This window comes from Mya arenaria, chromosome 6, assembly GCF_026914265.1.
Source record: "Mya arenaria isolate MELC-2E11 chromosome 6, ASM2691426v1".
NCBI classification, from domain to species: Eukaryota; Metazoa; Mollusca; class Bivalvia; order Myida; family Myidae; genus Mya; species Mya arenaria.
Window position 1 is genome coordinate 67,396,783 of NC_069127.1, and position 27,194 is coordinate 67,423,976.

Consider the following 27,194-nt stretch of genomic DNA (forward strand, 5'->3'; position numbering starts at 1 on the left):
TCCCTGATTCATGCCAAATATTACAAAGTTTAAACCTTAAAGATGCTTTAATCGGCTTGGGAATGGCGGTGTCGAATGATTACATCGAACGTCAATGAATATATTTAATATTTTACCAAAATTACTGACAAATAAAACAGTTTACAAATACACATTGTTTAATAAAACATCTTTATCTTAAGAATATCCGGAAACATCGGTGCTATGTCTGATATTGTTTTCCATATTTTCCAATTTTCTATAACTTGGTCTTCCCTTCCTTTATGACTTTTGCGTATAAAGCATTCTGATCAAAGCTTACGCTCTTCACTCCATTCATGCTTGTTTTCACGTCCCCATTTTCAGGCATTATGTGCACTGTTTCGTTGTCAAAAGCAATAGTCTCCTCACTTGTCTCGCTTGCAAAACTGTCGTTCGGCATTCTTGAAAACTCACCATTATTTTCTGAGTAAATACCTTGGTCCTTGGTTACATGTTCGTTTGTGTAGCTTTCAAACTGCAGACGACCTACAGTACTCTCTTTAGGCGCTTTAATGTTTGTTCCCAAATCTGGCTGAAACAAATCCGCGGGAAACATTGTTGCTTCTCTTGGAGTGGACACCGCATTGCTACACTGTATACTTTCTGTGTCTTCCAGATCTTGTGGAAAAGAGTAAAATATGTTCGTATTTCTGATGGAATCTCTACGTACAGCCTCTTTTCTTTTGATTCTGAAATAATTGAGTCCTTATTCTTAAATAAAGCTTAACAATTAAGTTATGAATTAAAAACGAAAATTTAAAACTTCAGCCATTTTCGTCAACATATTTGAAGGAATGGAATCGAGAATTATCACATACCTGACACATAGACACAACATTGCGATAGCAACAAGAATAAGGATGATTAAAACCACAGCGACGGTTATTCCAATAATAAGTCCCTCCTTGTTTCCTCCATTGGTATCTGAAGGGAAAACAGATACACCTTAATATATTGTATCTCTATTGGCATTTAGGACTAAACAATAAACACCAACAACAAGCAACATCAGTATACACTATAGGCCATTCCTAAACTAGATAATAAAAACTACAGAGACAATTAAGTCCTCAGTCAAAACTTAAGACTGTATGTACTTATGAGTGAAACGTTTGAATGGGTATTACCTTTCGTAGCAATAGTCGTTGTTTCATCTGCTCCGTTTGTTGAAACAAAGTGCGTCGACCTACTTTCAGAAGACATATCAGATGAGGCAGAACTAGTTGATGTCTGCAGTGTGTTTGTGGATGAAATTATTTTAAGAGAATTGTCCTTATCGCTAACTCTTGCAGTGAAACTTGGAATCGCACTGGTAAATGTTTGTATTGTTGAAGTATGTGCCAAGGCACTGTCTGATGTTTGTTCTATATGTGGTTTAGAATATGTATGTGGAATACCGGTCATGGTGATATCTGACGTGAAAATATTGGACGGCGTTGTTAGTGATGATTTTGGTGATATAGGTGATGATGGAGTAATTGCTGGAGATGAAAATGGTGAAGAAGATATTGCAGCAGACGGTGTGATTTTGGATGGAATCATAGTTGGTTGCGTATTGTGGTGCTCAATATCCGTTGTGGAATGCCCAAAGACTGTCGTGCGTTGACCCCCCACTGAATCAGTATTTGTTGAATTTGTTGTTGTGGTGCCAGAGGTTTGTGTGATACCTTGAGTCGACGGTGTGCTATATGTAGAAGTAGTTTTGTGTGTACTTGATGACAACGTGGTGACTGATGGTGGTGCGATTGTTGTCCGACTCTGAGGAAAGGCTGTTGTGGTTAAACATTGAGGGTCATTGTTTGATGCTTTAATTCCCGGTGCGAAACATTTCACAGTGACCGGCCCATCAGGAATGGCTGAAATGAAAACCAACATCTTTATTAATGTAAGGAGTCAATGACTACTACAAGGAATATTCTGTGAATCCTGTGTGACTACCATGTAAACGTATTATTTTATTCACGTACCTTGAAAGCTTAATAAAACAAAGCTTGGAGAGTCACTGCTGCCACTTTGATATAAATTCCTCAGAGAAATAATCTCTATACTGGACGGTATTGTGGTACTCTTCATTCTTTCAATTCTGGATGAGTTATACGGCTCAGAGCAACGGAATGTTTTGTTTGATTTAACTGCCTGCAAATAGGAATGCGAACAATATGAAGTAAGGCTGGACAAGTTGAAAGCCTTTTCTAGCCTTAAATCAACGACCGTCATGTTTAGTTTAGCGTGGCAATTCTCCGCCGTGATTCTACAACTACAGTCGTTTGTGCCGTTTATGAGACTTGGTAGTTTGTAGTCCTGGGAAAGGTTGAACTCCAGAAAGAGACTGTTGCTCGTCAGTGTTGTTTGTGTACACATTCCTACGGAGTTGGACACTGAAATATAATGAACTACCATTACTTCTTATTGTCATAAATTACATCGTATATAAACAATGGACATTGTTACACTCTTTATTTATTAAGTTGTTGTTAAGACATTTTAGTGCAAATACAAGGCTAACGAACATATTTTTCTATGGACACACCTATGAAAAAGGCGTTATTAACATTCGATGATTATTTTCATTTTCATTATTATACACCAGGCCTTTGTTTGCCTATGGTGCGCGCTTCAACGGCGATGTTCAATCGAGGGAGCTGGAACATTTGCGCTAAACATACCAGTAAGACATGCGTATGTCATGTATACGTAATGTGATGACGGGGTCGACGATGAGCGAGGTGCCCAGTCCTTGCACGATTGCTTCCCTTCGCATCTTTCCACCACGCTAGACCTGGTAAAATCATGAATGTAGAATGTTTAATAAGGCATCAGATGAACACACAAATATTCGAGGTGACACGGGAATAAAGTTGACAAGAATACGCATGCTCAGGGAATATGTGAACACAACAGCGATAATAATACTCAGAAAATAGGAACGCAATAGAACAGCAACTATTTCGACATGATACTAGGGCAATGTAGCTGCGACATTTTAAGAAAAACAAATATAATAACATGAAAAATATAAGATTAGACGAATGGAGAAAGACAAACGGCAGCATTTGCTGATAAAAGGAATACAATCGATCGGAGTAATTTGAAAATGAATGGAACGCAAAAATCTCCAAATCTATGAAAATAATAAGTTTACAGTCCTTTCGCTGAACAACGCCGGAACAGATAAAGCGGAAAAGATGCAGATAAAGAAACGCCCATAGAGCGACGACATTGCAGAGAATTAAACGAATCAAATAAATCATCAATTGATAGCACTTGCAGATAAACGGAAAATAAGAGCGGACAACATTTGTAGAAGAACGGACAACTTTGCGGAGAAACAGAACATAATAAAGCAGCATAATTTGTAGATTAACAGAACAAAATAGAACCACCTGGTAAAACATCTCCAAAAACGCTTCAGAAAAAAGGATACGCGGGAAAATTGTATACTACATTTTTTCTATTTATAGTATTTAGTTTGAAAAGGAAAGTCCTATTAAAGAGTATTTATACTTTCTCTGTTTGTTTTGCATTACCCTTACTGCCAAGTACTAAAATACCTGTTGGCTTCGGTAAATTCCCAAAACTCATCTCTTGAATTATAGTTACAACAGACTCTCGCGGCTGTCGTGTTGCAATTCGAGACCCCAAATAGGCAGACCTCTATGCCTGTCTTCCGGCCGTACCAAAGCCGACCTAAGGCGATGTGGCTTCCGGGAGGACATTGGAGCTCGTACTGGGAACACTTGATGTCCGAACCGAAACACGCGGTGGCCGTCCGCCATCCATCTCTCAGCGGTGGTACTTCTTGATAAAAGAGAACAATAGCGTGTTTAATTATTAGCATCATAATCATGAACTACACTCATTGACAATGCCATGTTATTAAATGTAATTAAATGAAATCGCTAAGAAAAGTTATGTGAATCCAGTTTTATGTTTAAATGCGCTATTATTTTTCTAGCAATGCTAAACGTGATGCAATTATAGATATGCGAAAAAAAATATGTTAATGTGTCGCGACAGAACCATCTTGTAATTTATGTCATGTTTGTGATGAGAAATTAAATAGTGAATACATACAAAAAATGTTATAACATTTTATAACGAAAATGAGAGTCATTGCCGTTGGGTTTTTTCGGTAGGTTTCTTCTACTTAAAGTTAAAAAAACCTTCATCAAACTATTCGTTGCTTTTGCTTCAAACATCATAATCATAATTATAATTCCTTTATAAATTTTTATTTTTATTTTTTACTAACCTGTACAAAATGTTACCAGAATTATCCATTTCAAACATATGCATAAATAAAGGAGTTTAAAATTTGTTGGAAACACCATCATTGCCATAATACTCAAGTCATTTTATCATAATTGGAATGCCATTTCACATAATGTATAATTCACAAATTAAATAGTCAGTATTTACTAATAACATTATCATATCATCATCTGCAGCAACCGCGACTTTTGGCACCTTGATACTAAATGGATACGATGAAATGTCAAACGAATTTCTTGTGTCAATAGTTAAGATAGCCAGCTAAGAGTTGCATGCCCCTATCTTCAAGAGGTTGGCCGGACAGTCCCTTAATCAGTTTTGTTAGTAGAATTTTCTCATGTTTATCTGCAATTTTTCAAACAGTAATTGATTTGATTCCTAAAATGTTAAGGAATGTAATACATACACTCAACGGACTTCGATTTTGCAATTAAACTGGTCAAAACATTTGGTACAGAGAAATTGTGATTTCGATTGGGTACGACAGTAACGGTTTTACAAATCAGGAATGCGCATCTTTGTTTTGGATTAAAATTCCCCCAGCTTTGTATCGATACTCGACAGTATCAAAAGACCAAATTCTTACGTTTGTGTTTGTTTGGTCATTACAGATTTTAGCTCGATTTTAGTGCCTTATTATTTCTTCGTCGTAGTTTATTAAAGTCATTATGAGGTGAAATTTTAGTGTACAATTCTTAAGAACACCAATCACGTGTTTCATGTAAGATCGATAATAGTAATATAAACAAAACTATTAACAGACCAAAACTCTACGCTTCATAAAAGAATTAATATGTATTTACATATTTTAGCTGGAAAGTGCTCTTTCTAGTTTTTCGTCGTACATAGTTCTATTAAGTCCTAATTGTGCTGAGTTTTAATTAACAAATCCAGTGATATATTCTATTATGAAAATAATATTTTCATAAAATAAAAAAAAAAATCCGTATATTTGAGTTTGTTTGTATTTACATAATTTTAGCTGGAAAGTGTGCTGCCAAGTTTTGTCGTCACTTTAAACACATCTCGTGGGATTGAATAATAATGCACAATTTCAATAAAGATACACTTATAATATGATTTATCATATAATGCATCGACAAAAAAAGCATGCCATACATTCAGATATAATAGTAAACACATGCACAAAGCAAAAACATATCGCAAAGTACTTAAAGAATATAATATTGTCAGCTTAGAAATCATTTTAAAACCTCAAAAACCAAAGAAAAATATATTAAATCATTAGAATTTAGCTGTCATTGGCATGGACAGATAGAAGCGCGTAATTATGTACCATTTTTTATATCTCTAAATGTTTTCACATAGAAATATAAATAGTTTGAATAAAAATAGTATGCGAAAGGTAATTATAATTATGAGTGTTCTAGATACATTTCCGTTAAATTGTGGCAATTTTAAACTCTAAATTTCAAAATACCCAGTGTATAAGCTAGTTTGTCTTTTTGCAAGCTGATTAAGTGTATTCCATAAATACATGTATATGATAGGAAATGATTGCCTTCTGTTTAATAAACGTTCTGTTCTGTTTTATTCCTTTCTGTTCTGTTTTATTCTATATGAACCGAATTAATTGATTTTTGAGCTGTCCTTTTTCAAGAAAATTCATTTTATTAATTGTGTTTAAAGTCATGGTATAAATAGTTTTATAAAACGTAAATAAATATCTAATTATTACTCAATTTTCGACATTAATGAGCTCTATGATGTGACACATATAATAAACATCAGCATTAACCAAACGAAATCCATGCTAATAGTGAGTGAAAGCGATCAAATACAACCAAATCATTTCAGTATGATTTATGAGATTTGGCGTATCAATGTTGCATTCATAATGTGGTCTTGTGGGGTTAGGGAAGATTTATTAAGTAAAACTGATAATCATTTCTGTACTTAAGAAATTGATAAGTGTCTTCTTACTCACACCAAGGGGGATTTTGAAGATTAAGAAAATATGCAACGAAATAGGCGCGTTAAACACAAACAAGGAATGGACTGTTAAATACAGGTTTCAACAAACGTAGAAGTAGGGTCAACTGCACTGTTTGTTTTTGTTTCTCGTGGCCTTTAATATTTATATAAAGATTAAACGACTCTTTGATGAAAGGAGAGATAGTTAATATTATGGTATGCCAAGCGGCCTGCTATTAAGAATCTCTTGACATTTCATTGTCATTCCAATGATAGTAATCCAGGCCAGTCACATATTATTTTATTATTAAAATTGTATTTCTTTTTTTACAAAACATTTATACCATATTAAGGTGAAATCCGTATAATTTATATTTTAAAAGAGCACAGCGCATATATGTAAAACAATTCGATTTACCAGACTTATATTTTCTTTGGGTACGCTGATGAAAATGACGTTCTTTACATTCGAGGATGTTTTTTTTCTTTTTTCATACATAAAAGGCTGCGTTAAGAAAAAGTGGGTTCAACTCTTTCGATCGATCAAAAGACTGTATGGGTCATAAAGGTCGGAGCCTGGCCCGCCATGAATTTGCCTTGCCCAACCTTATAGTCACATGTAAAATTTAGACCCACCGATGATCAGAGCAACTTAAAGACACTGACCTTATAGAGTTTATAATCATATTGCATCAGTTATCATGTCTCGGACAGTCTTTATTTAAACGCCCGTGATATTGTTCCTATTCAGCCAATTATTTAGGCAAACTTAATTTTTCGGTACCTTTAAAGGGGTTAATGGAATACATATTTTCCAGGTGGTTCTAAAACCGGGTACACGTTTAACATGTTGATACCGGGGTTTTCGTCACAGTTGGTACCGGGTAATATAATATTGTGTTAAGAAATCCCGGTATCCGTGTCCACAATAATCAAATATGACTTTGAATGTGTTAAAACAAACGGAATAGTAAGTTTGATTAAACGAATAAATTAGTAAATTTAAATGGATTGACAGGTTAACAGTACCGTTAGAATCACACGCTTTTAACTAACTGTATATCTTGAGTACAGTAGATCTGAATTTAATGATGATTGCCTTTTTATGTTAAAATGTGATAAATATTAAAGCAATTGAGATAATAGAGTTAGACAGAGGTGGCCGAATGGGTATTACCCCCCTCCCCCATCCGACCACCAGTAATAACGTAATGATTTACAAGTGAATGATAAATTATTCAAAAAATTAAAGTACTGTCCTTTTCATAAATTCTAATGAAAGACTGTGTAAACCATGTTCAAAATTCTTTATAATATTTACGGCTGATCGATGTATTGATACTTTACTTACCAGCCGGGTGAGCTTTTTCGAGTCAATACTGCTGACCAGTGTTCCCTGGTTGATGAAAGTGTATTTTATTGGAGTTAAGAATAAATTAATGGTAGTTTCTATTTCTATATTTATAGCTCCATTTCAATACTACCGATATGTTAAGCACATAGTATAACTAGAAATGAATGCATTAATACTTTGCTGGTCACACGCGGCCTTTTTTTCGAGGTCAGCCTTTCTCGAGTCAATACTGCTGACCAGTAACATGGTTGATGTAACTGTATATAATCAGGAATAAAATATTTTTGGTAGTGTTATTATGTTTAATTGAATATATCATTTGCAAAAGTTGAATACTACTAATCTGAGCTATCGAACTTAAGCACATAATGTAAATAGAAATCAATGTATTGATACTTTGCTTGCCAGCCGGTCAGCCTTTTTCGAGGTCAACCTTTTTTGAGTTTATACCGCTGACAAGTAGTATTGTTGCTGTAACTGTACATATATAATTCATGAATAACATGCCAAAACAGTCATTCCTTCATACTTCAACCAATCATTTTTTCATTCAATCAAGCATTCATTAATTCATCCAATCAATCATTCCTTCATTTATTCATGCAACCCATCAAACTCGTTTCAATAGGAAGAATTTCCCGTTTTTATTTTTTTTGTCAGCCTTTTTCAACTTGGTCAGCCTTTTCCTTCTGTGTCATAATGGTCAGCTCTTTAGTCAGCCTTTAAGGACCACCCATATTTAGTGTTTCGACGTACCTAGTGTTCAGTCGAAATAAAAACAAATATGGCGCGTGATTTAAATCAATTTATTACAGATCAAAGAAAGAGTGAAATTCGTTACTTATCAGCCACCAAATCGCTACTCGAAAAGGTAAAACGTGCAAAATAAACAGCATAGTTGCAAATTGTTGCATGACACAACAAATTCTTTGCGATGTTAACATACATCACATAAATCATCTGTTTTCGCGATACCATCTGAACTCTGAAAATAAAGATACAGGTACAATATTCTTTATTTTAAGTCGGGTGTGTGATAACAAGGATCATTAGCTCAATAAGCCATTTACCGACATAAAGTTAGTCCATGTAAACAGCTGCTTCAGAGCCTTGGATGATTTTTGTTTTAGTGACTCTACGCGTCCATATCCCACTTGTTGTTTTCCTAGCCAAGAATGACAGATCCCAGCCCTAAGAATATTGGGCAGAAAGATAACTGGCACCTGCTAGATAGTCAAAAAATGGCGATGCTTTGTTGACAGATTGATCTAAATTTTTGTTTCATAAAACACTTAAGTGTAATAAGAGAAAAATATTGGCAAAAATAATTTGTTTAATTTTTGTGTTTTTATTTAACAATGCAGTGTTAAATATTGTGGTGTTCAAGTTGAAAAATATATTTTACATTCAGGGTTCGCAATAAGCTTCGGTTGAACCGTCTCAAATAGTAAAGTAAACCAACCAGCTTCTACTTATTCTACTGAAAATTCATTTAGTTTTCCAAATTTGAACCGGCCCTATTGCCATTTGAACTGTCCATTTTGGACGGCAGCTGGTTCTTATTGAGAACACTGACATTGGTATGATTCAATCGACTTGTGGCATTTAGGGAACAAAATGAATATCTAAACGTTAAAGAAATTCCCTATACCCGCATTATTTTGGCTATATTAAAGTAAACCTGGGCGCAAAAGAGTGCCTGGTGTGGGGCTTGAACCCACAACTGCTGGAACACTAGCACGGCGCTCTAACCGACTGAGCTGACCGGGCGGCTAGTTCTTACCCATACACACTACACTCCTCCCCCCATTAACCTTTTAGGCCGACGGAGGCAATCCTGCCATTTACCGCTGCGACCAGTAAAGTAAACCTGGGAGAAAAAGTGTGCCCGGTGTGAGGCTTGAACCCACCACTTCCGGAACACTAGCACCGTGCTCTAACCTACTGAGCTAACCGGTCGGCTGGTTCTTACCCACACACAAGTGTTACATTATATTGTTCATACCACTGTTACCCAAAACAATGTCAAGCTAACATGCTGCCTTACACAGAAATAAAGAATTGTATTCTGTGTATGTAAGAACCGGTTGTCCCGCTAGCTCACTTGGTAAGAGTGCTGTGCTAGTGTTCCGGCGGTCATGGTTTCAAACCCCACACTGGGCGCAGATTTTCTCCAAGGTTTGCTTTAATGGCAGCAGCGGTACTCGGCTGAAGTGCCTTCTTCGGCCAAAATAGATAATGAGAGGAGGAGTGTGGTGTGTGTTGGTAAGAACCAGCTGCCCATGTTGCTCAGTTGGTTAGAACAATGTGCTAGTGTTTATGGGGGTCATGGGTTTGAGCTTTAGTTTAGAAAGCACTCTTATGTTGGCAGTTTTCAAGAGTTTCAATATGATGAATACTGAAGCCTATTAGACAGTTGCAGGTAAAAGTAAAATGCTGTATGTGAAGTCATGGACAACAAACATTTCAAGATTAATTAAACTGTTATCACCAAAACATTTATAAAAGAATCTAGTGGTCAATATAAGCACTAGCCTGAAAGCCATGAAATCGCTTTTTGGCATGTTCAAATTTTGGATTTTATCAAGCAGGGCATGTTGAAAATTGTTGATGCCAATCACTAGTTTCAGATAACAGCTTATTTTTTTAAAAACTGTAATTGAGAATCAGATCAAATCATCTGCAAACTTTCAGTGTTCTAGACTTACATGTAATGATATATTATTTAATAACGTCCTTTGAACACATTGAAACAGAAATTATTGCTGTTTATACAGGTGTTATTAGGTATTAGGGCTTAAGCTAGGTTTTAAAAAGCAGAAAAGAGACAGGTCACATGGTGCTTAGAGGAAAAAGGACACATTTTTGTATCAGACTGTGGAGGAAATGGAGCATAATTATTTTGACTGAAAATGCTATGAATTGAGTTTACGGTAATAGAACTAATATAGGTTTCTACTGCCAACTATATAATTAATGTATAGTTTCAAACTCTTAGTTTGTATGGATTGATAATTATACTATATGTTTTAAATAAAACAAAAGCATTAAGCATTTTATTATATGAATGCAGAATGCTGGTGTACATGAGAACAGATTAGTGCTACTAAAAAAGGACAGGGTGCAGGACCCTTTGTTAAATCTTTTACTTAAATGCTATAGGCACACATGTACATTATGTATTTTATAGCTTCACTTTAATATATATATACACACAGTGATTCACTGTCTTTTTGTTTGGATAACTTGCTGTGCACATAGGTCAAACTGTCCCCTACCAAAGTTAAAAGATCCCCATTTTTATCAAGCCTTTCACGATTGGTCAACATCCTCAAATGTGAAAATATTATGAATTATTGTGGAACATTAGCAAGTCAAAATGTCTCCATTTTGGTCAAATTTGGAGACATATTGACCTAGGTAATGTGACATTTCGACTTTCATGTGTTTTGGCTAAAATGTTACATATGAACATAGCATAGTGCCCACCTGTGGAATGAGAGGTCGTGGGTTTGATTTCCACCAGATGCACATGTATAGAAATTTGTGCCGCCAACTATAGGAATCGACAGTTTTATGAAATATTTTAAGTTCAAAGTTTGAACCATAGAATTTAAATTTGTATTATCTATTTTTAATACATGTATATAATATGTTTCAGTATGAGGGTCTAGATGAGGAGTCGGAACTTGGTGCAGTTTTTAACCTGTCTAACTACAATATTGTTAGGGACAGAGATGGTACGCTTCTTCTGGGCTTTTCTGTTAAATTTGTTCTTTATAGTCTAGGCATGTTTTTGGGTAGGCCGGGCCCCATAAGGACAATTTGGGTAGGCCTCATGATGACAAAAGGTTAATATTTTCTTCCTTAAATCTTATAATGAGATAATATACATACCATCATCGCATAAATTAGGCAGTTGACAACTAATATAACTGCAATTATAGTCAGTTCCTAATATTTTTGGTCAGAATCATCACGTCCAAGAACTTTACAGCTGCATACAATGTGCGTTTTTCTCCTAAAGCACCCTGTCCTTCTTCTGCAGCACCTTTTCTTTTTAAGCCCTGGCTAATACCTTGGTTAGCCCTTGCAGTATTGGCCACTGAAATATTTGTAAATCTATTATGTATTTTAACAGAAAGCAGATGAGCATTTTTGGCATCATGTTTTCTGATGTTTCAAAGTTCAGTGTGTGTATACCATATGATAAAACAAAGGGCAGTCTATGCCACTTAAAGAGCCCCTCCTTTGTTTTCTTACCGAAATTTAATAAAGTGATTAGTTTCATCGAACACTTCAACAAACCTGTTTCCAAAATAATGTTTTGACAGTTCTCTGTCAGACGGCCGTATTGTGAAAAGGTTTGTCGAAGTAACTAAACACATCATATTGCCTCATCATAAGCAGCGTAGACTGCGCTATGTTTCATTTCAAATGGTGAAGAAATAGTAAAGTTATCTTTGTTTAAAGTCTTCATTCGAAGCAAAATATTGCCTTCCGACATAGCATTTATGATGCAATTTATCACATGGTATACACACACTGAAAGTTGAGAGATATTAAAGACTTTATACTACCTCTCCTGGAAGTTTTGAATAGTTTAAACCGTACCTTGCTCTTTGTTTCAGGAACGTTCGCAAGTCATGACATGTCTATTGGGAAACACAGCATGAGTCAAAGGAACCCAGCAGGTACAAAATGGATAAACTCTTGGAAGCTGGTTGTTACAAAAGGATTGTAACTAATCAGTCATATAATATATATATATAAACTCATATCATTCTTTAGTAGGCAGAATATCTCATATTATGAAGTCACAAGTTACTTTAAATTTTACTTAAAAGGTTATCACAACTGGTTGACTCCCTAGATATTGGTGCCAAAATCTTCTCAGTTTCACTTCCTAAAAGTACTTGTCATGATCAATAAGCATTGTATACATTATTATAAATACCATACATGAAAGACACAGTTATAATTTGCGGGTCATGCATTATTGCATTCCTCACCCCTCGAAACACGGGACAAGGGCAAGTAAAAAAAATGGAATTGGCAAGCCAAATGAGATTGGGTGAAGGCAGAAACAAACATCAAAGTAAAGATAGTAAAAATGGTACGAGGCTATGGTCCTAAATTAAACTATTTATACATTTTATTTATTAAAGCAATAGCAATGATCATGCCAAACTGTTGGACATCTTTTTCATGGAAAAGGGGGAAAAATAACAATGCTTTTAGAAATAGATCTTGTTAAAAATGTTTAAAAAAACATCATGGTAACAATGTGTTCAGGCAAATGAGAGAAGCTTTGGGTTAGTAAATTTGGACAGCTTTCTGTTAGAATGTGCATCAATATTAATTTTTTATCTTGATGATTGTTATAACCGTAATGCCATATAGGGAATCATGTCATTTCTGAAAGTCTGTTATTTTCAGATAAACCTGAGGACAAATCATCAGGCAGAAAGGTATGGCCACACAACTTACATCCCACATTGTGAATGTAATGCCGCTGTCTTGAAGTTACAATATTCAGTAACAAGCATGAAATTGTGTGAGCAGAAGTCACGTAAATTTTAACCCATTGTTTAGAACACATTGTTAAAGTTTACAGCATCATGAATAACATTGTTGTTTCCTTTTAAGCATGAAATGGTTCATGATGTGCTATAAATATACTTAAAAATTGATCGCTTTTTTTCTTAAGTTTATGCTGAATAGCCACAGAAGGGCACGCAAGCAAATTCCGTGAAGCGAGCTGCTGCGTTCTTACAGCATAAATCCAAGAAAAAAAATGTCACAAAAACTTATATTTACATTTTGAATAATTATTCATTATGATAACATTAGCTGTATCTTCTGCGATTAAGTATTAGTTCTTAAAGAAATGTAACCGATAACATACGTTGGTATAAAAGAAAAGCTGTTATTTGTAATGTCTTACATCATTGGTTAAATGATGTTGCGCTTATCCAATCGTAGTGCAATATTGAAATAAAGAAAGACGTCTTAACACTTTGTGTGTTATGCAATATGAACGTCAAGTTTTATCTATACAATGGACTACTAGGCGAATGTTAATATTTAAATATGAACAACTACAACTGAAACAATAGTCTTGTTATAACAGTGGTCACAAAAAGCACAAGCCCGCAAGCCCTGCACTGGTAAAATGCTTTCTGGGCTTGCTCAAACTTGGATTTTATATAGCAGGGCTTGTTAAGAATGTTGATGCCAAGCGCTTGTGTCCAAATTCGGGCTTGTTCACCCGAAGTCTAATTTCGATGACTGTTATAACATTGTATATATGCGTCTCATCAGTAATGAATATCAGAAAAATACTGTTTCGTTATATTTTTACTATAGGAAGGTAGCGAGGAAAATGTGTAATTTTTAATTTCAGAAGACAGCATCCCCTGGCTTAGTGTACACAGATGAAGAGTTTGACACCACATTTAACCTGCTCAATGGTTTGTAAAGCATTGCTTGTGACCTTGACAATGAAATTTCTTGTAATATGGAATGTATTGCACTTTTAAATTCAGCAAGTATTTAGCTCCACTATCCAAAGATTAAGGAGAGCTATACTACTCACCCTGGCGTCCGCTTCACACCTTGGTTAAAGTTGTGCATGTAAGCACCTTAACGTCTCTGACAGCAAATACATTATGTATTGCATTGAAACTTAAGATATATGTGTTCCCAACTAACCAACTAACTTAATTAATGAAGTCAGATAACACCATTTTGAATATAATGAATATAATTTTTTTACTTAAGGTTTTGCATGTAAGCACACATTGGTAAATATCTCAGCAACTACTGGATGTATTGATTGCATTGAGACAGTATACTATAATACAAAACCATCCAACCTACTTGATTAACCAAGTTAGATTACTCCAGTTTGCATAAATTAATGCTGTTTATATTTCGACTTCTGTTTTGGTTTTGCATGTAATCCAATTTTCCTATAATGAGCAAAACTAAGCACTTTTGTGAAAGCTCTTGTTGATATTGTGTTCATTTTTGCTGAATTAAACAAAAATGTCAGTGTGGGCTGGCTCAGCCTGGCTGCTAACTTGACGGTTTAGCGGAACAGAAATAACTAGCTGTTGCACGTTTGCAAACGTTTAAGTAAAACATTATAAATATTTATTAAATTAATTACTAGATGTAATTTCAGTATATAGTCAGTGGCTTTTTTTAGATTATTAAATCAGAATTTGTCAGGCAATGTCATTGTTTGGGTCAGAAACACTAAAACTATTTATTCTTAATTTATAAATTCAGTGTTTTACAGTGTTTTCTTTATAAAATTTTAATTTTTTATGTACACTGATCGTCTCTCTAGATGGATGATTTTTGCAGCATTCTGCAACATATTTATAATCTAGGGATGTGTCCACGGAGCTTATAACTTATGTCCTTAAAGAGAATGAACCAAGTGACAAGGTAAAGCTCAATTGAAGTCGTCTTAGGAATAGATCAGTTGTGTACATGGCAATTAATCACACCGTAGTTTGATTGCAAAATTCATATCGTCCCATATGTCTGAAAGATGTTTCAACAGACCTGATTAACATTTTCCAGGTGGAGGTTTACAGGGTGAACCGACAATGAAACCTCAACTCAAGTGATCTTTTGATAAGATTGTTTTGCATCTTAAGTCACCCTTCAACTTGATCACTAATTGCATTTTGTTCCATATATACTACAGATGTTTCAACAGAGCTGATAGCAAGTTTCCTGGAAGAGGGCGGACAGGGTGAGCCGAGTGACGCGGAAACTCTGAACTCGAGTGACTCGTATGAAACAGTTGACAGCGAGGAAGCAGAAACAGAAGGGAGCTTGGGAGTTGATGTTCAGAGGGATAGACCTGGCCATGGGAATTATGTGAATGTTGGCTCAGGTAAACTAAAAGGATTGTTAAGAAAGTTAGTAAAGTCAATATTCGAAGATTTTTAGCAAAGAAAATAAGTTTAATATTGTTATAGCTTTGGTGTCTGCATTCATTGTACTGTCATGGTGCAAAATCTTCGCAATACCTCATAAACCTATTAATATACCCTGATGAACCTGTAAATATGTTGCAAGTGACGACCGGTATATACACACATGTTTGGCAAGGCCAACAACTCTAGAATATAAAATTGTTGAGTTTTGCCCCTTGTTTGGCTGGAAGAGTCAACTGACTTGTGTTGGTGTTTGCTTCACGGTGCTCGTGTTTTTCGGCAAGATGTTCAGTACTACTATTGAAGATTCACTGAGAATATCTAGATATGCTGCATGTACAGTAAAACCCCTCTATTCAGACCACCTATGGGACTTTGAGAAGATGGTCTTAATAGCGGGTTGGTCTCATACATTTTCTTGCATACCAGACATGTGACACATGATAGATACTTATAAGATTCTTACTATGTATATTGTGGTATTGCACAGTTCACATTTTATTTTTGGTTTTATCTTAAGTTATGTACCAGGCAACATGTGCTACTGTATTTCATAAATATGGAGCTATAGTTTGAGTCTGCATCTGTGGCTGAGTGAATACTATTCAAGCAGAGAAAATAAATAATAAGTTTTGTCATTTATTTATAACATCCCAAATTATTCAATGAATAACATGAATCAAAACAACGCAGTTTCAACGCAGTTTCAATGTACAATGTACTACGCATACCGTAACCCTTAAAATACATGAAAGTTTGTGTCAGTTACATATACATTTTCTGAACCATGTCTCTATGGAGTTTTTACTTAAAAAAAACAACTAGTCAAGTGGTCTGTTTACTATTTGACTTAACCTTGACAGACCATTTTTCAAGTTCATCTTTCACTCTAACAATATCATGAAAAAGGTCACTCCAGTACTTCCTCATGCAGTGAATTTTCAATTGCAACAAACACTTAAGTGCATCCTGGTGAGTGGTTATCAACAATGGCTCAGTAGCCCCACAGTCATCATCACTGACAAAGTTACAAGTCTCCTCGAAAATCCAATTAAAAGCATTAAAACAATAAAAAACCCATCAATTATCAAACACTTCCGTGGTTTTTACTCTAACCTTGACTTATATCTTAAAGCAGCTACATAGTAAGTTGTTGTAAAGTGTCCTTAAACATTGACAGGTGTTGTAAACTTTTTTTATTGCTTATCAGCCGAGGTGTGAACACAAACATGTATTCCTGTCAGCAAATTGCCTGTGGTTTCATTTACAAATCAATTTAACATGTGATTGATTAAAGGGACTGGAGTAAGTGGTCCTATTACTGAAAAATGCGGTGCCCGTTTTTTGCAGGGTTTACGACCATTGAATTTATAGAGGAAAAAGATGTGTTCGAAAAAAAATCATTCTTTAAAGCGGGGTGGCCGTGAAAATGGGGTGGTCACATATATGGTTTTTAGCTCGACTATTCGAAGAATAAGGAGAGCTATACTACTCACCCTGGCGTCGGTGTTGGCGTCACACCTTGGTTAAGGTTTTGCATGTAAGCACCTTTAAGTCATTATCTCAGTAAATACATCAGTTATTGCATTGAAACTTTGGATATGTATTCCCAACTATCTTACATACTAAATTAATGAAGTTAGATAACAATTATTTGAATATAATGCAAATAATAGGCCTTTATTATTCGACTTAGAAATTCTGGTTAAGGTTTTGCGTGTAAGCACACATAGGTTAATATCTCAGCAACTACTTGAGGTATTGCATTGATACTTGATACAATAGTACTAAACTATCCAACCTACTAAATTAACCAAGTTAGATAACTCTAGTTTGCATTTAATGCAAATAATTGCCCTTTATTATTCGACTTAGAAATTCTGGTTAAGGTTTTGCGTGTAAGCACACATAGGTTAATATCTCAGCAACTACTTGAGGTATGAGACTTTATATAATGGTAGTCAACCATCCAACCTACTTAATTAACCAAGTAAGATAACTCTAGTTTGCATTTACTGCAAAATAATTGCCCTTTAATATTGGACTTAGAAATTCTGGTTAAGGTTTTGCATGTAACCACATTTAAGTCAATTTTTCAGCAAATATATCATGTAGTCTGGTTAACGTCTTGCATGTTAGCACACATAGGATAATATCTCAGCAACTATTTGATGTATTGCATTGAGACTTTGTTGGTAGCTAATCAACTACCGATTATAACCAGAATCATAATCACTTTTACCTCAACCTATCCACGTGCACAGCTAAACCGAACAGTATAGAAACATGTTACGTAAAAGCCTCTTGTTCTGTTTCGTTTGGGTGATTACACAGCAATACTTGTATAAAATGCATGCAACGTTTTCTTATACATACCTGTTATTATACTCATCACAGCTATGTTTATAATCACTAATTAAATCACTAGCTCAAATAGCAATGTGGACCCGTTATAAGATGAAAAAAAATAGAATACAAAACCTAAAAACAAAAGCATCCAGTGTACATATGTGTAACTAAATGTATACATATTATATATAATTATGTTAGATACGTTTTCCCTGTTTATTGTGTTAACTTGTTCTATATTGCTCAATGTTAGAGCACCTTACACGTTGTATATATATTTGCATATCTTCTGTGTAGGAGGAAATAAAGATTTGATTGATTGATTGATTGATACAATGGTATTCAACCACCCAACTTCATTGAATAACAAAGTTAGATAACTGTATTTTGCAAGCAATGGCCCTTTATTGAAATCTAATCTAACAGTGGTCCATGCATGTTTCGCCAAAACTTTTCAATTCTTACATTGAAATGCGGCGGAATAGTCAAGCGTGCTGTCTCTGTGACAGCTCTTGTTACTGTAGTTGTTTATGCTCTATTAAGGGTATGTTAGTAAATGTTTACACTATATCTAGTGTTTCAGTCACAAGGAATGTTTTCCTTGTCGAGAAATTCCTGTGTCTTGGAACAATTGTTATAAAAAATGGCTTGGTTTATCTTGTGTTAGACTTGCAGTTTATTAAAAACAATTGAGAAAAAAATATTCATTTCATATATCTGCCTGTATGGCTAAACTGACCTTTATTTCACACACAAACTAAAAGTGTATCTTATCTTTTCTGTGTTTTAAGATGGAGAGGACAGTGTGGATGGTGATTATGGGGACGGAGGTGTTACAGCTGGCAGTACGGTAGGCCAGGCCAGTGTGAGTAGTTGTTAACAAGAGTTAAGTGAGTAAAGGGTCAAAGCTATAAGATATAGTTTCTTTGTCCGCTGATGAAAGGGTAGAACCATTGTCAAAGCCTTGGTGTTGCATATCAGACTTTCCAGCTTTCCTACTTTGTTAGTATTCCTACTTTTTATGGTGCATAGGCCTAAAAAATATCCATTTGGATCGGGTTACCCGACCCTACCTAAGAAATAGGCACCGACCCTACCATTTTTATAGTCAGTTGGTAAAAAATAAAAATAAATATATATTTTGGTTGAAAGTGACACTTGTATTTAGAAATCAATACATACACATGTATAACAAACATAATTATAAATGTTGAATAATAAACATTTATTTACTTACTAAATAACTCTTACTCTTGTGGGTCCTCAAATGTTTACAGTAATCAACTATCACCTCATAAGGTAGAAATACCTTGATTTCTGCACATTTTTTTCAAATAAAACACGGTATCCTTCATGAGAACCATTGTTTTTGATATTTATTCATCCTTTTTGGTAAATTAAAACAATTGTATTACTTTAAATTGGTACATCTTATTTGGGAATAAGAGTGCATCCTTTAGTGTTTTTAATATGTAGTAGGAGCTCCGAGCGGGGAATTCCAGTTAAAAAAAAATATATCGATAATTTTCCATTTCATCTATTAAAGTTTGTATGAATTAACTTGTGTGAACAAAGCAATGTGTGTCACTGTCCTGATCACAATTTTTTCAACAACTTTAAATTGGTCTCAAGAGCTAAGTTTCATTTAAGTTTTAATAATAAGATGGGTTCAGTACATCGAAAATTGCCTGTAAGAATAGAAGATTGTTAAAAAAAGGATACTAATATTCATTCAAGGGACTGTACGCCAGATTGGCACCCAATTTTTTTTTTCTGTAACGAATCTTAGGACAATTATCTAATAGAATGTGTTACGCTTTGAAATCATAATTGTAAAAAAAGTACTAAAATGTAAAAAAAAAAAATTGTGTCGGAGACCGGGTTCGAACCTGTGTCGCTAAAATTGCAGTCCAGCGTCGTATCTACTGAGCCACGACGGCTTACTCTAATTGGCTGACTTAATTTAGCTATACACCTACCTCGGTAATATCACGTGATAACATCGACTAGCCAATCACGCATAAGGAATGAATTCTACCTGGTAGACATACCCAGTAATCTTTTTTAATGGAAAACTACGAAATAAATGCTAAACTTGAATAAATTGTAAACTATGTGGTACTTCAGTTAGTAAGTTTTAATGCATTGTATACATCGATGCCTAGTTTATGTCAGTTTCGACAATTTTCTTTTTTTTTCGCTATTTTATCATACGGAATACAGCCCCTTTAATTATAATCTAATTCTTCAATTTTGTCAAAAAATTGCCTACTTTTTAATGCATTTCTATTCCATCTGGCAAGACACATACCTTATTGGCTTTAATAGTTAATAACATAGTTTTGCCCTTTGTTGACTAAAAACTGGTCAGCTTTAAGATATGAAGAACATTCATAAGGTATTCTTTTAATGTGTTCTGTGTAAAAGATTAACATATTATGGTCAAAATTTGCATAAGCTCATAAGTCCTGCACTGTTAAAATGGCACCTGGGCTTGCTCAAATTCTAAATTTTATAGAATATAGCAGGGCTTATTGAATTTTTTGGATTCCAAGCACTAGTGTAAGAATTCAGGCTTGTTCATTCAAAAGTTTAATTTCGATGACTGTCCTATTTCAGATGTCAATGAGAGGACCTAACCTTGACCTTAGTGACTATGAAGACGAGAGCTCTAGTGGCAGGGGGGAATTGCATGAGCCCGCACCACAATGTACAGATCAGTACAAGAATTTTAAACCTGAGGACATGCAGCAAATACCTAGTGAAATCAATAACAATATGCACTATGCAGATGAAATTAGTGGGAACTTGCATTATGGTCAATCTCCTATGAAACGTAGCAGCAGGGTGGAGAGAGGTGGTGAAGAAAAGGCTGAACAGTTGAAATCACCTAAGACTATCAATGAAATATTTAATTCATTGAAAACAAATGACAACCTTAGCACTAGGAGAACTGATTTTGATGTCAGAAAACCTCAGTCCACAAATAGACTATCGTTACATAGTGGTTTTTCAGACAAAAGAACTAAAATTGAAAAAGTGAGAGAGAAACAAGCTAAAAGAATCAGTACACACTTCACACCGTTCAGTGGATTGAGTGATAAAGACAAATTGTTTAGAGGGAATCCAGTGTTTCAAAGTCCAAAAGAACATTCCACATACACTAGTCAGGAAGTTCAGCCAGTAGGGCACAAGACTGGCTATTCATCAAAAAAGTCGGATGCAACTTACACCTTGCAAAAGAATAACGAAAAAGTCTTTATGTCATCTGGACAAATATTCCAGTCTCATTCCAATGCAGGAACCAGCAAGAATGAAACACATTTCTCATCACCAGGACATAATATCCCATCACAGTTCAATGCACCAACCAATCAGCCCCCTGTTGGTCATTTTTCAAGTCCCCGGGGACAGAAATTGCAGCATTCTTCAGCTAATGACCTTTCACCTTCAGTTAGGAAGAAATTGGTGATACACACATGTTATGAAAATGCAAGAGATAGTCCAGGTAATCCAAGACATAATCGTTGCGAGTCAAGAGATAGTCATATTAATTCAAAAGAGACTGATTGTGAACAAAGAGATAGTCATGTTAAACTAAGAGAGGGTAATTTTGAACCAAGAGATAGCCATGTTAAACCAAGAGAGGGTCATTTTGAACCAAGAGATAGTCATGTTAAACCGAGAAACAGCAATGGTGAACCAAGAGATAGTCATTGTAAACCTAGTGACAGCAATTGTGAACCAAGAAATATTGATTATAAACCAAGAGATGTTCATGGTAAGCTTGTGAACAAAGAACACAATACACCATTCCATTTGAAACAGGCTAGAGAACAGTTTGTACCACATTTCAATGAGCCCAAAGCACAGTCATCAGATATTGAAGGTTTCAACGAACGAGAAACTGCATTAAACACAGCTCTTGAAAGCACAAGTAAATCTTTTGATGCATCACATAAAAATGAAAGTTCAGGGAAGCTAACGATTCGAAACTTAAAACAGTTTGATAAAGTGATGAGTGAACACTCATTATTAATGAATGTGTCTCTGAACACTTCTCAGAAAACTGAACAGAGTTTCGAAGAGGAATCTGTGGATAGGGTAGAAAAATGGCTGTTTGGTATTTCTGATCCAGACTCAGTCCATTACAAGAAACTCAATAATACCACAATGAATGAAAGTGTGTCCTTTCAGCTTCCTAACAGTGCAAACATTTCCAAAGAGCAGATCAGTGATATGAGATCTCTTAAAATCAATACTGCAAATGAGGGTAATCAAGAACGATTTCGTCTAAGTGATGACAGACATGCTCAGGAACAAACTTCTCAAGGTACAATGTTAGTATCTTGTCCGCCCCAGCAGTCAAGAAATCCTGATAAGCACTTCCATGGAGAAAAGCAAGACCAGGGTGTAGATGGACAGACTGGGCTAGTTTCAAAATTGAATAGGAGTGTACATGATCAAACTATTGTGCAGAGATACACTCAAAAAGTGTTGACTAAAAGCAATAGACCCAAGAAATCAACACCTAACAGTACTGGGAAAGAAAGGAAAGGTGTTTCCCCAAAACAAAAGGAGTTTGTCTCTCCAAAACAAATGGCAGGGAATTATAATCAGAACTGTGTACAAAGAAATGTCTTTTCTCCCAAGAATCAATATCCAGAGAGTAGACAGCTTGTTGACTTTGATGTTTGGGCCAAATCCGGTCATAAGGCATCACCTTACAAGATGGATTTGAAAGCAAGGGAGTCATTTGAAAGTTGTAAGTCTTTTGACATTAATGAGCAGTATGGTCAAGATGAAGATGTGCCAAGCAATTCTGCTGATGATCTACAAAATGTTAGTCTGAAATATGTTGATGACATTCAGGATGAGTCCGGAAATACGTACAATCTTGTGTCAGTTGAAAATGGCGGTAGAATTAGACTGAAAATCAAGAGAAATTCAAAGAATGTTTCCCCTAAGACTAGACTTAATGAGCAACAAGTGGCTGAAATGATGATGAATACTGAGCATGATAGTAGACCAAATGTGCAAAGAAAAGATCGGGAGACGGGAAAAGCAAAGAGGCATTTGAGTGGGAACACTAGCCGTGAGTATGAATATATTGACCATAGCGGGAGACTGGTAAATGATAAGGTTGTCCCTACTCCCCCTAAAGCTAGGAAGCTAAGTCAAGGCTCAAGGCATGTGGAAAATTTGACCAGTGGACAATTTAAGGAAAAATATCAAAATGACAGGCGTTACTCACTGGATATTTTTATGAAGCAAACTGGTAGGAATTCATCTTATAATGCTGATAATCAGAAAATTGGACCTGCCTTTGGAGATGTCAGTGTAAGACAACATGATCCAAACGTGAATTTCAATGTTGGGGATAGAGTTAGACCTGTTGCAAGTGTTGAACAGAGGAAAATTGAACCAAAAGAAAACAGGTGGCAACAATTTTCTCCCAGTAACTTCCCAAATAATGCAAATGTGTCAAAAGAACATGTTTACTCTCCCAGTAATATCCGAAATAATGCAGGGTTTGAAAATAGGCAAAGACATCATAATATGATGAGTGAGAGACAATCATCACAGCAAGACCTGATGTCACCTACCATACATAGACACAGACATAATGAAAAAGAAGATTTTTCCCCAAGCACTTCTTTCAGTAAACTTAAGCTTAATACGCCTGGGTCCATGGCTAGGAATCTCAACAGACAAAGACAGAATGTAGATAAAGATGAATATATCATTGAAGATAGCTTTGCTCACCCATTAGGTGGCTATGATGTTCCCCAACACAGGTATGATCATCCACAAGATGGATTTGAAAGTCTTGTTCAGAACAGGTCTGGTCAGAATTTGGACACGCAGGTGGAAGCCAATGCTAGTGCAAGTACACATGTTTATATGGCAGACTCGGCCTATGAAACTGTAAATCCTCCTGACAACCGCAGGATGTCGATTAGTTCTGGGTACACTGATGACACAGTTAGGCAGAGAATTGATAATGAAAGAAGGGTATCCGGTGTTTTTATTCAACCAGAAGGGAGTGTGAGTGTAGTTAGACAAATAGATACCCTGCGACAAAACAGAAATGCTAGAATTTCCCAAGGTGATACCGAAAGAAGAAACAGCCAAGGTCGTAGAGAAAGTATGGAGAGTCAGTTTTACAACAGAGGAAGAAAAAAATCTCCTGGGTTTGTTAGTATAGATAGTGTGTCGGATATTTCTGATCAATTCAGAGTACAAAGACAAGAAGGGAGGGTTATAAATCAACCTAGTAGAAATGAGCAAGTTTGTGTCATGGGTACAGATAGGATTGAAGGTCACAGGGCATCCACAAATCTACCTAACAACCAACATAAGATTATCAGGAAGGATTTGTTCTGTGCTAAAGGAGAAACCATTCAAATACCTTCCACTTCAAGGCTCGGCCAGGTTGCTCATGACTTTAAAGTTCCTGTGAGCCCACCTGTTATGACGGGAAATGTAATTAAAAAGGGCAACAAAGAGAATGAAGCTTTAAATAATCGAAAATCTCAGAAACTATGCTTTACCAAACCTCAACCGTTGAGCAATAGCGATCAGCTAAGGCGTCATTTGATGTACAATGCTGGAGCCAGGCCAAAAGACACATATGCACAGAGTACGCCTATAAAACCTGGGTCGAAGCTTGCAATGGACGTGTCAATGTCAACTATTATGGGCTTTGACGAACATCATAATGAGACAGAACACAATGAGGAAGTTGTGTTAATTTAAAGGGAATCTCTAACAGTTTATTTGTTCATACAATTAAAAGTACAATTTTGTTTTTTAATTTTTTTGTAACATGGTAATTGTTATCATCAGAGGTTCAAGAGATGTTTTGTTAGTAAATATTTTGTAAATACTTCCTTATTTACCAAACTGTTAACAAAAATGAAAAATGGATGGTTGAAATTTATGAAAATCTTCCTAAATAACTTCCTGAGGAATGTAAGTTGTTGTTTCGCGTTTATTAAAATGTCATGTTTACGTTTATGAGGAAATAAGTTGAATTAATATATTTCATTCACCAATAAAATTTATACATATTTGCTTTTTATCCTTGTTTAAGATTGTTATTATATCACAGTAATTTGTTTAAAAACTTGTAATAAAAACAATACAAATCTTATTTTAATATTTAAAACTAGGAAACTGGGTATGCCTGTTTAAACTTTTATTTTTTTTCAATGGCTACACTGATATAAGATCTGATTTTATTAGTTTTCCTACATTATTGATGATAGACATAACTCATTGGAAGTTCTTTTCTTTTATTGTATCCACTATTATGTGAAAAATTTGGGTTAAAATAATATGTACTGAAATTAAATGAATTGTTGGAAACGCGATTTTACATCAATAAACATTGAAAAAATGTAAAAACAGTCGTCTTCAACAATTATCAAAAAATATATGTTATTGTATTTAAGGTGTCACTGAAGTATGTGCTTCGAACCTGGAGTTCATGTTTTCATGTAACTATTATACTCCCAGGAAGATAAATAAGGAGATAGCCTTATATAGGCCATGTTAGCGGCGTCCTACAATTACTAACCTACAAACTGTGTTAAAAAATCTAGACAAATTTATAAGCCCTTAAAGCTGCACTCTCATAGATTTAGCGTTTTTACAACTTTTTATTTTTTGTCTTGTGATGAGCAAATTTTTGTGTAAATATCTGCAAACCAGTGATAAAAGACTCCTGAAAAAATATTAGAGCGCAGATTTTCATATTTCCGTTCAAAAGCTAATGTTTAATGGCTTAAAGTGTTACTAACAGTTTAAGAAAAATGCATAAAATATCAATTTTTGAACTTAAATAGAAAAATCTGTGACACTTTTTTGTCAGCAGTCTTATATGAATGCTTAACATGCATGTTCGCATAAATTTGCTCGTTCCAAGACAAAAAAATAAAAAAGATGTCAAAATGTTCAATCTGTGAGATTGCAGCTTTAAGTAAAATGTAAGGAAATTGGTGTAATTGTAAATCTGTTTGCTGAAATGCACATTCAACAATCTAGCTGGGGAAAAGACGTGTCATTCTCCTGAACACGCACATACAATGGCCTAAATAACATTTTCAGTAATGGATATATCTGACTATATAGGGGTTGCGTGTCTCGTGTCACGCCACGAAAAAAAACATGGGTTGATTGTTTATCAAGGGCAGCTATGCATCTGCGTTTTTTTTCAATTTGATTTTTTCTTACGAGAGTTATGTCCCTTGACTTAGTAAAGACGGTATGCAAACATCTTTTTCGCATGTAGCTCCAAAAGTATTGCACTTACACTCATGAATTTCAAGACAGCTTGGGCAGTTTTGCACGAGCGATTTTTTTAAAATCTTCGGTCGGTCTCACAAAGGTTATGGGCCTTGATTATATAAAGAAATGCATGACTGAAACACATTTCGCATGTACTTAAAAGAGTATTGAACATACACTCTATAAAACTATACATACAGTTGAACCCCGTGTGCTCGAACTCGCTTGCCTCGAATTCCTCGTTGGCTCGAACTGGATGTAATTTAAATGGTCTGATTTCTATATACTGAAGGTAAGCATTCCCGCTTGGCTCGTATTTCCAGAGGCTAGATGTATTTTCGCCGGACCCTGGGTGTTCGACGCAACGGGGTTCGATTGTCTAGTAATGTTTTACAGCATGGGTATTTTTGTTTTAATTTGGAGTAGCATGTACACCTAACATAATTGCACCTTCACCCATGAAACCGTACAGGAATGTTGGTCAGTTTCATAAAGGAAATGCTCATCACACGACATTGAATCATTCGTGTGTCCTGGAGGCATTCACCACTTTGATAGCTACAGTCGCTCGAGAAAACGTTGCGGATTGGCAATTCGTGTATGAGCAGTTCAAAATTTAACACGAGTCTTTTTTATCTCACGCACGGGTTGTTTTGTAAGGTTTCATTTAAAATAGTTATTCAGGCGCGTGTTTTTTTTTAAATAACGAAGTGTTAGGGGTGTGCTTCATGATACTGTAACGGACTGCACAAATTGCTATGTGAACCTGTTGGGGTTCGAACCCACGACCTCTCGCTCTACAGGCGGACTCTACCGCGTCGATATAGAAGCTAGCCCTATAAAACTGAAATAAAACTAAAATGAAAATAATTTGGCCAATTATTGATAAAACTTGGTCAGAATGTTATGCACCAGCCAATTGTAACCACACACCCCCTCCCATGTCCGGGGATAACCGGGGAAATGGGCCGTGTTTTTCATGTTTCGTGTTTTTGTCTTGTTTATTAATCTTC

At 35.4% G+C, this 27,194-nt stretch overlaps 1 protein-coding gene across 2 annotated transcripts; it reads left to right on the forward strand.

The window, feature by feature from the left end:
• Positions 1-8,366: 8,366 nt before the first annotated feature.
• On the forward strand, positions 8,367-25,207 carry LOC128236920 (uncharacterized). Of its 2 annotated transcripts, XM_052952055.1 has the most exons (8): positions 8,367-8,453; positions 11,244-11,322; positions 12,214-12,276; positions 13,022-13,053; positions 13,989-14,055; positions 15,306-15,497; positions 18,681-18,754; positions 20,509-25,207. In XM_052952055.1, the coding sequence occupies exons 1-8, from the start codon at positions 8,367-8,369 to the stop codon at positions 24,646-24,648; spliced, it is 4,734 nt and encodes a 1,577-aa protein (XP_052808015.1). In that variant the 3' UTR covers positions 24,649-25,207. The 2 variants fall into 2 exon arrangements, with proteins under 2 accessions (XP_052808015.1, XP_052808016.1); XM_052952056.1 differs by lacking the exon at positions 11,244-11,322 and having other exon boundaries at positions 8,368-8,453.
• The last annotated feature ends 1,987 nt before the right edge of the window (positions 25,208-27,194 follow it).

Excerpts from the sequence above, each read along its gene's own strand:
- LOC128236920 (XM_052952055.1), top strand. The coding sequence starts at position 8,367 with ATGGCGCGTGATTTAAATCAATTTATTACAGATCAAAGAAAGAGTGAA. Across the intron at positions 8,454-11,243 it reads CCAAATCGCTACTCGAAAAG|TATGAGGGTCTAGATGAGGA; the intron begins GTAAAACGTGCA and ends AATATGTTTCAG. Across the intron at positions 15,498-18,680 it reads TTATGTGAATGTTGGCTCAG|ATGGAGAGGACAGTGTGGAT; the intron begins GTAAACTAAAAG and ends CTGTGTTTTAAG.